At 50.5% G+C, this 10002-nt stretch overlaps 1 protein-coding gene across 1 annotated transcript; it reads right to left on the reverse strand.

Moving 5' to 3' along the window:
- Nucleotides 1-2084: 2084 nt before the first annotated feature.
- On the reverse strand, nucleotides 2085-8457 carry LOC124030113 (Golgi integral membrane protein 4-like; the record flags this gene model as incomplete). The annotated part of the gene is made up of 7 exons (XM_046341596.1): nucleotides 8293-8457; nucleotides 7412-7613; nucleotides 7280-7352; nucleotides 7056-7132; nucleotides 6815-6879; nucleotides 2321-2479; nucleotides 2085-2143 (listed from the first exon to the last, which is right to left on the reverse strand). Coding segments are annotated over exons 1-7 (767 nt in total), but the record flags the coding sequence as incomplete, so codon positions are not given.
- Between the last annotated feature and the right edge of the window lie 1545 nt (nucleotides 8458-10002).

A 10002-nucleotide genomic window follows, 5' to 3' on the forward strand; every position in this document is an offset into this window, starting at 1 on the left:
ACCTGCCACCGACCTAACAGTCTAGAGCAGCCTGATACATAACTCTAGGACCTGCTACTGACCTAACACTCTGGAGAAGCCTGATACATAACTCTAGGACCTGCCACCGACCTAACAGTCTAGAGCAGCCTGATACATAACTCTAGGACCTGCTACTGACCTAACACTCTGGAGAAGCCTGATACATAACTCTAGGACCTGCCACCGACCTAACACTCTAGAGCAGCCTGATACATAACTCTAGGACCTGTCACTGACCTAACACTCTAGAGCAGCCTGATACATAACTCTAGGACCTGTCACTGACCTAACACTCTAGAGCAGCCTGATACATATACATAACTCTAGGACCTGCCACTGACCTAACACTCTAGAGCAGCCTGATACATAACTCTAGGACCTGTCACTGACCTAACACTCTGGAGCAGCCTGATACATAACTCTAGGACCTGTCACTGACCTAACACTCTAGAGCAGCCTGATACATAACTCTAGGACCTGCCACTGACCTAACACTCTAGAGCAGCCTGATACATAACTCTAGGACCTGCCACCGACCTAACACTCTAGAGCAGCAAGATGAGAACCAGGAAAACAGGCGGATCATTCTAGAACATTGTGGTGGAACGGTGACAGACTGACCATGTTGGAGCAGTGTCAGATCATTCACTAGTGTTTAGATGGGTGAATGGAGTACATGGGGGGGGGTAACTAGACATGGGGCATGTGCACACACCCAACCAACACACGACTATGCTGAGAGAGTGAAGGTTTATCTATAGGTCCCTGCTCTGGGACTATGCTGAGAGAGTGAAGGTTTATCTATAGGTCCCTGCTCTGGGACTATGCTGAGAGAGTGAAGGTTTATCTATAGGTCCCTGCTCTGGGACTATGCTGAGAGAGTGAAGGTTTATCTATAGGTCCCTGCTCTGGGACTATGCTGAGAGAGTGAAGGTTTATCTATAGGTCCCTGCTCTGGGACTATGCTGAGAGAGTGAAGGTTTATCTATAGGTCCCTGCTCTGGGACTATGCTGAGAGAGTGAAGGTTTATCTATAGGTCCCTGCTCTGGGACTATGCTGAGAGTGAAGGTTTATCTATAGGTCCCTGCTCTGGGACTATGCTGAGAGAGTGAAGGTTTATCTATAGGTCCCTGCTCTGGGACTATGCTGAGAGAGTGAAGGTTTATCTATAGGTCCCTGCTCTGGGACTATGCTGAGAGAGTGAAGGTTTATCTATAGGTCCCTGCTCTGGGACTATGCAGAGAGAGAGTGAAGGTTTATCTATAGTCCCTGCTCTGGGACTATGCTGAGAGAGTGAAGGTTTATCTATAGGTCCCTGCTCTGGGACTATGCTGAGAGAGTGAAGGTTTATCTATAGGTCCCTGCTCTGGGACTATGCTGAGAGTGAAGGTTTTATCTATAGGTCCCTGCTCTGGGACTATGCTTCCAGAGAGTGAAGGTTTATCTATAGGTCCCTGCTCTGGGACTATGCTGAGAGAGTGAAGGTTTATCTATAGGTCCCTGCTCTGGGACTATGCTGAGAGAGTGAAGGTTTATCTATAGGTCCCCTGCTCTGGGACTATGCTGAGAGTGTGAAGGTTTATCTATAGGTCCCTGCTCTGGGACTATGCTGAGAGTGTGAAGGTTTATCTATAGGTCCCTGCCTGGGACTATGCTGAGAGTGTGAAGGTTTATCTATAGGTCCCTGCTCTGGGACTATGCTGAGAGAGTGGGTTTATCTATAGGTCCCTGCTCTGGGACTATGCTGGAGAGTGAAGGTTTATCTATAGGTCCCCTGCTCTGGGACTATGCTGAGAGAGTGAAGGTTTATCTATAGGTCCCTGCTCTGCGACAAACCCACGGCTGTTCTCCTCAGGTTCACGTACAATATTCCATAGTGTTCCTAGACTCACGTGTTCTCCTTTCTCCTCGTTGTATGGCTCCTCCTCCTCCTCCCTCTTCCCCCGGCCAAATCCTCCTGCACCTAACAGGGTTAACCACCATCAGACCATGTCTCTTCTTCCTCCCTGTTTGAACCCTCTGTGTGTGTGTGTGTGTGTGTGTGTGTGTGTGTGTACCTCACCCTCCTCGGATACTGGTCTTATCCAGGTTGTCTTCCTGCTGGTCGGGGTTTACCGCCATCTGCAAACACAGAAACCATGACAACTGTTACCATGGCAGTCACCGAAACAACCTTTACCTGTTGCTTGTATCAGAGCCTAACTTTGTCATCCTGGTATATCTCTGACTACTTCTGTTGTCTCCTTACTTCCTTTCCCTCTCTTCTCTCCTCCCTCCCTCCCTCCCTCCTCTTCTCACCACCAGTTCCTCATCTATGGCTGGGTGATTGGGGTTGAGATGTATGTCTGCCTCCTCTTCCTCCCTGTGCTGAAGATGCTGCTCCTCTGCCACATCAAACTCATCCTCCCCCTGGTTATTAGGGTCATCCTCTGGGTCCACCTCCCTCTCTACTGCCCCCTGAAGGACGGGAGGGATGGAGAGCGACAGATTGTCAGTGTCTGTGAAACTGTGCATATCACAGTTCAGATTGGGGTGGGTTTCTCTGCTCTACTATCTATGAAAGCACACACACATGGAAAGAACACTAGACCAATACCCAAGAGGCTGTGGCTAGGGGTTGAGGCTGATGTTTGTGTCAGGCAGGGAGAGAGAGAGTAGGGGTTGAGGCTGATGTTTGTGTCAGGCAGGGAAGGAGAGAGTAGGGGTTGAGGCGGATGTTTGTGTCAGGCAGGGAAGGAGAGAGTAGGGGTTGAGGCGGATGTTTGTGTCAGGCAGGGAAGGAGAGTAGGGGTTGAGGCTGATGTGTCAGGCAGGGAAGGAGAGAGTAGGGGTTGAGGCTGATGTGTCAGGCAGGGAAAGAGAGAGTAGGGGTTGAGGCTGATGTGTCAGGCAGGGAAGGAGTGAGTATGGGTTGGGGCTGATGTGTCAGGCAGGGAAGGAGAGAGTAGGGGTTGTGGCTGATGTTTGTGTCAGGCAGGGAAGGAGAGAGTAGGGGTTGAGGCTGATGTTTGTGTCAGGCAGGGAAGGAGAGAAGTGGGGGTTGAGGCTGATGTGTCAGGCAGGGAAGGAGAGAGTAGGGGTTGAGGCTGATGTGTCAGGCAGGGAAGGAGAGAGTAGGGGTTGAGGCTGATGTTTGTGTCAGGCAGGGAAGGAGAGAGTAGGGGTTGAGGCTGATGTTTGTGTCAGGCAGGGAAGGAGAGAGTAGGGGTTGAGGCTGATGTTTGTGTCAGGCAGGAAGGAGAGTAGGGGTGAGGCTGATGTGTCAGGCAGGGAAGGAGAGAGTAGGGGTTGAGGCTGATGTTTGTGTCAGGCAGGAGAGAGAGTAGGGTTGAGGCTGATGTTTGTGTCAGGCAGGAAAGGAGAGTAGGGGTTGAGGCTGATGTGTCAGGCAGGGAAGGAGAGAGTAGGGGTTGAGGCTGATGTGTCAGGCAGGGAAGGAGAGAGTAGGGTTGAGGCTGATGTTTGTGTCAGGCAGGGAAGGAGAGAGTAGGGGTTGAGGCTGATGTTTGTGTCAGGCAGGGAAGGAGAGAGTAGGGGTTGAGGCTGATGTTTGTGTCAGGCAGGGGAAGGAGAGAGAGCAGGGGTTGAGGCTGATGTTTGTGTCAGGCAGGGAAGGAGAGAGTAGGGTTGAGGCTGGATGTTTGTGTCAGGCAGGGAAGGAGAGATAGGGGTTGAGGCTGATGTTTGTGTCAGGCAGGAAGGAGAGAGTAGGGGTTGAGGCTGATGTTTGTGTCAGGCAGGGAAGGAGAGAGTAGGGGTTGAGGCTGATGCTTGTGTCAGGCAGGGAAGGAGAGAGTAGGGGTTGAGGCTGATGTTTGTGTCAGGGGGCAGGGAAGGAGAGAGTAGGGGTTGAGGCTGATGTTTGTGTCAGGCAGGAAGGAGAGAGTAGGGGTTGAGGCTGATGTTTGTATCAGGCAGGAAGGAGAGTAGGGGTTGAGGCTGATGTTTGTGTCAGGCAGGGAAGGAGAGAGTAGGGTTGAGGCTGATGTTTGTGTCAGGCAGGGAAGGAGAGAGTAGGGGTTGAGGCTGATGTTTGTGTCAGGCAGGGAAGAGAGAGTGAGGGGTTGAGGCTGATGTTTGTGTCAGGCAGGGAAGGAGAGAGAGTAGGGGTTGAGGGCGGATGTTTGTGTCAGGCAGGAAGAGAGACAGTAGGGGTTGAGGCTGATGTTTGTGTCAGGCAGGGAAGGAGAGAGTAGGGGTTGAGGCTGATGTGTCAGGCAGGGAAAGAGAGAGTAGGGGTTGAGGCTGATGTGTCAGGCAGGGAAGGAGTGAGTAGGGGTTGGGTCTGATGTGTCAGGCAGGGAAGGAGAGAGTAGGGGTTGTGGCTGATGTGTCAGGCAGGGAAGGAGAGAGTAGGGGTTGAGGCTGATGTGTCAGGCAGGGAAGGAGAGAGTAGGGGTTGAGGCTGATGTGTCAGGCAGGGAAGGAGAGAGTAGGGGTTGAGGCTGATGTTTGTGTCAGGCAGGGAAGGAGAGAGTAGGGGTTGAGGCTGATGTTTGTGTCAGGCAGGGAAGGACAGAGTAGGGGTTGAGGCTGATGTTTGTGTCAGGCAGGGAAGGACAGAGTAGGGGTTGAGGCTGATGTGTCAGGCAGGGAAAGAGAGAGTAGGGGTTACAGGGCTGATGTGTCAGGCAGGAAGGAGAGAGTAGGGGTTGAGGCTGATGTTTGTGTCAGGCAGGGAAGGAGAGAGTAGGGGCTGAGGCTGATGTGTCAGGCAGGAAGGAGAGAGAAGGGTTGGGCTGATGTGTCAGGCAGGGAAGGAGAGAGTAGGGGTTGAGGCTGATGTTTGTGTCAGGCAGGGAGAGAGAGTAGGGTTGAGGCTGATGTCAGGCAGGGGAAGGAGAGAGTAGGGGTTGAGGCTGATGTGTCAGGCAGGGAAGGAGAGAGTAGGGGTTGAGGCTGATGTTTGTGTCAGGCAGGGAAGGAGAGAGTAGGGTTGAGGCTGATGTTTGTGTCAGGCAGGGAAGGAGAGAGTAGGGGTTGAGGCTGATGTTTGTGTCAGGCAGGGAAGGAGAGTAGGGGTTGAGGCTGATGTTTGTGTCAGGCAGGGAAGGAGAGAGTAGGGGTTGAGGCTGATGTTTGTGTCAGGAAGGAGAGAGTAGGGGTTGAGGCTGATGTTTGTGTCAGGCAGGAAGGAGAGAGTAGGGGTTGAGGCTGATGTTTGTGTCAGGCAGGAAGGAGAGAGTAGGGGTTGAGGCTGATGTTTGTGTCAGGCAGGAAGGAGAGAGTAGGGGTTGAGGCTGATGTTTGTGTCAGGCAGGAAGGAGAGAGTAGGGGTTGAGGCTGTTGTTTGTGTCAGGCAGGGAAGGAGAGAGTAGGGGTTGAGGCTGATGTTTGTGTCAGGCAGGGAAGGAGAGAGTAGGGTTGAGGCTGATGTTTGTGTCAGGCAGGGAGAGAGAGAGTAGGGGTTGAGGCTGATGTTTGTGTCAGGCAGGGAAGGAGAGAGTAGGGGTTGAGGCTGATGTTTGTGTCAGGCAGGGAAGGAGAGAGTAGGGTTGAGGCTGATGTTTGTGTCAGGCAGGGAGAGAGAGAGTAGGGGTTGAGGCTGATGTTTGTGTCAGGCAGGGAAGGAGAGTAGGGGTTGATGTGTCAGGCAGGAAAAAGAGAGAGTAGGGGTTGAGGCTGATGTCAGGCAGGGAAGAGAGAGTAGGGGTTGAGGCTGATGTGTCAGGCAGGAAAAAGAGAGAGACAAGGAGGCTTGTGTCAGGCAGGGAAGGAGAGAAGGAGGCTGATGTGTCAGGCAGGAAAGAGAGAGTGTTGAGGCTGATGTCAGGCAGGGAAGGAGAAAGTAGGGGTTGAGGCTGATGTTTGTGTCAGGCAGGGAAGGAGAGAGTAGGGTTGAGGCTGATGTTTGTGTCAGGCAGGGAAGGAGAGAGTAGGGGTTGAGGCTGATGTTTGTGTCAGGCAGGGAAGGAGAGAGTAGGGGTTGAGGCTGATGTTTGTGTCAGGCAGGGGAAGGAGAGTAGGGGTTGAGGCGGATGTTTGTGTCAGGCAGGAAGAGACAGTAGGGGTTGAGGCTGATGTTTGTGTCAGGCAGGGAAGGAGAGAGTAGGGGTTGAGGCTGATGTGTCAGGCAGGGAAGGAGAGAGTAGGGGTTGAGGCTGATGTGACAGGCAGGGAAGGAGAGAGTAGGGGTGAGGCTGATGTGTCAGGCAGGGAAGGAGAGAGTGGGGCTGAGGCTGATGTGTCAGGCAGGAAGGAGAGTAGGGGTTGAGGCTGATGTGTCAGGCAGGGAAGGAGAGAGTAGGGGTTGAGGCTGATGTGTCAGGCAGGGAAAGAGAGAGTAGGGGTTGAGGCTGATGTGTCAGGCAGGGAAGGAGAGAGTAGGGGTTGAGGCTGATGTGTCAGGCAGGGAAGGAGAGAGTAGGGGTTGAGGCTGATGTGTCAGGCAGGGAAGGAGAGAGTAGGGGTTGAGGCTGATGTGTCAGGCAGGGAAGGAGAGAGTAGGGGTTGAGGCTGATGTGTCAGGGAAGGAGAGCCCTCCAGTGCCAACAGATCCTCCATAATTCACTCCATCACTAACTACAGCTTTAGGACTCCTTAGAAAGACATGTACCGAGTCATGAGTCAACTAATGTCAATTCAATCATTTAACTTTAAAGGCGTAGAACATGTTTGAACATGATAATATCAAGTTTAAATAAGATTCATAAATATAATAAAAACATGTCAAATAATAAATAACAGAGTTAAAACGACAGTTCAAACTGGGGTCAGATTCACCTCAGACCATGTGACAGTCATTGAAATCAGTGGTTGATAGAGACTGGTACATTTCAATATCTGTCTGACCTGTCGCTGTGGTACTCGGTGGTCCTCTTCCTCTTGGTTCTCCTTCTCCAAGTGGGTGTCCCTCTCTGTACACACAGTAAACCAACAGTGAGTCAGGGTAAGTATGTCATCACAATCACAATTACTCAGTCAAAAATGCAGAGAGGAAAACAAAAAAAAGAAATGTCTAAATGTCAATAGCAGTCCCTCTTTAAAAATGGTTCCAGAATCCAGACAGAACATTGTGACTTGATTATCTCACCTTCGTCATCATCAATATGAGGTTCTTCATCACCCTGGACGATGTCATTGTTTGTGTTCTCATAGTCACTTTTCTTCCTGAACAATATAACATAACATATTGTAACATTATTCCATATGGGGTCAAATTCTTTTCAGTAAGTAAATTATTAATTGTATTGAATTTAACTAAATACCTCTTTGTGATCTCTACATAACCTTTGACCCCTGCCCTTGCCCTCTGACCTGAGTTGCTCCTCCTTCAGTAGCTGTTCCCGACGGACCTCCTCTGATGCTGGTGCTGTTCCTCTCTCTCGTGCTGAGCTCGCAGACGCATCTCTCTCTCCCTCTGCACGTTCATTTTCTGGGCTGCTGGGCCTCCTGGCGCAGCTGGAGCTCCCTCGTCCTCTGGGCCTGCAGGGCCTCCTGGCGCAGCTGGAGCTCCCTCGTCCCTCTGGGCCCGCTCAGCCTCCAGGCGCTGCTGCACCTGCTGCTGCTCGTAGGCAGACTTCACACGCTCCACCTGGGCCTCCTGCTGGAGGTGGGTCTCAGGGACGAGATGGATGTCACTTTGTGGATCCTGGGAAACCAGACAGGCAATGAGACAACATGCTGTTCTAAAGATATTGTATTAAGGAGTACATTGGTGTGAAGTACTTAAGTAAACATACTTTAAAGTACAACTTAAGTCGTTTTTTGGGGTATCTGCACATTACAATTAATATTTGACAACTTTTACTTCACTGCATTCAAAAGAAAATGATGTACTTTTTCCTCCATACATTTTTCCTGACACCCAAAAGTACTCGTTACATTTTGAATGCTTAGCAGGACAGAACATGGTCCACTTCACACACTTCCCTGGTCATCCCTACTGCCTCTGATCTGGTGGACTCACTAAGCACAAATGCTGCATTTGTAAATGATGTCTGAGTGTTGGAGTGTGCCCCTAGCTATCCGTACATTAAAAAAAAAAAAAAAAAAAACGAAAATTGTGTTTACTGGTTTGCTTAATGTAAGTCATTAGAAATTATTCACAATTTTGCTTTTTACTGATACTTAATTACATTTTACTTTTTGATATTTAAGTATATTCAAACCAAACACTTTTACTCAAGTTGTATTTTACTGGGTGACTTTCACTTGAGTCATTTTCTATGAAGGTATCTTAATGGGGTACTTTTCCCACCACTGAGCAGTACTAGCGTGGTTCTAAAGACCTTGTATTAAGCAGTTCTAAGTGTCTAACTAGTTCTTACCTGTTGTGGTTGGCGTCTCTGACGGTTCAGAGCGTTGTTGTCTGGCTGGTCGTGTTCTGCCTCCAACCCCTCGTCCTCCTGTGGTTGTTCAGATTCCTCCTCCAGCTTCTGAGGCTGCCCCGCCTGCTCCATCTCTTCTTCTGCCAGCTCTCTCCTCCTCTCCGCCTCCCCTCCGCCAGCTCTCTCCTCTCTCTGCCTCCCCAGCTCTCTACTCCTCTCTGCCTCCCCCTCAGTCTCTCCATATCCCTCCTTTTCCCCTGCATGGTGGGACCCAGCAGGTTGAGACTGGAACTCTGGGCTCCTCCTGCAGATGCAACTGGTTAGTAGAATAACAGAGTGGGTTAGAGAGGATGAGTGTGTGTCTGTGTGTCTGTGTGTGTGACAATGTGTCACAAATAACATGACAGATTGAAGGTTGTGGCAAAGACCGGCCTCCCTCTACCCTGGACTGTGTGTCCATGGTCTTCCTCTCAGGGTGTGTGCTTCTATGTGGGGCTCAGCCAATAAGGCAGCTGGATGTGGTAAAGGTGGGCCCTGTTCATGGGCCTTGGCCAATAGAGCAGCAGGCTGGGCCTGTTGGTGGGCGGGCTTTGACCATGTCGAAGGTTGCATTCTGATCAGGTCTCTTTTGAGATGCTTAAATTCATCTACCTGGACCTGAGGAAAGACCATCAGAAAACCTTAAGTCAACTATTAAATAACCATATGGAAACAGTGAGGTCAGGACATGCAAACAACATTAAGTCAGATTTATTGAAGGCACTTGCATGAGCAAAGGTTAGCTGAAGGTTAGAAGAGCGTTAGGAGTATGCCTCCTCAGAACCAGGAAGACAGCATCAAGGAAGCCAGAAGATCAGGGTCAAAGGTTGAGAAATGAGAGGTCCTCTTGCAAGGGAGACAGGCAGCAGACATGCAGAGGGGACAGCCCACCTACAGAAGGCAAGACATCTGGAGTGAAGGACCATTAGCCAGGCCACCCCCCCTTTCCTGATTTAAACGGTACAGTCCTTTTTCCGCCCCTTGTCCAGCAAATGGACTGGACCAGCTAAATAACCCATTTATCAAACATTGCTTTCTGACAGAAGGCTGTAGAATTATTCAATTCTTTCCTCTCTCTCTTTCTCTCGTTCCAAATCGACCCATTATATTTTTTACTCCGCGTGACTAGCTTAGAAGAAGGCTTTTGATGTGCCACTCAGGCTCAGACCAACACACCCAATGCCCGTCCCTCCCGCTGCCCAGGCCCACACAGGCCCACAGGCCCACACTGGCCCACACAGGCCCACACTGGCCCACACTGGCCCACACTGGCCCACACAGGCCCACACAGGCCCACACAGGCCCACACAGGCCCACACAGGCCCACACAGGCCCACACAGGCCCACACAGGCCCACACAGGCCCACACAGGCCCACCAAGAGTCACGCCTTCCTGTCTTTCACCAGGATTGTCCCCAGATATCATGTTAGAAACCAACCAGGATAGTCCCTAGATATCATGTTAGAAACCAGGATAGTCCCTAGATATCATGTTAGAAACCAGGATAGTTCCGAGATATCATGTTAGAAACCAGGATAGTTCCGAGATATCATGTTAGAAACCAGGATAGTTCCGAGATATCATGTTAGAAACCAACCAGGATCATCCCCAGATATCATGTTAGAAACCAGGATAGTCCCTAGATATCATGTTAGAAACCAACCAGGATC

The sequence above is a fragment of the Oncorhynchus gorbuscha genome, unplaced genomic scaffold (genome assembly GCF_021184085.1).
Source record: "Oncorhynchus gorbuscha isolate QuinsamMale2020 ecotype Even-year unplaced genomic scaffold, OgorEven_v1.0 Un_scaffold_9281, whole genome shotgun sequence".
Taxonomy (NCBI): domain Eukaryota; kingdom Metazoa; phylum Chordata; class Actinopteri; order Salmoniformes; family Salmonidae; genus Oncorhynchus; species Oncorhynchus gorbuscha.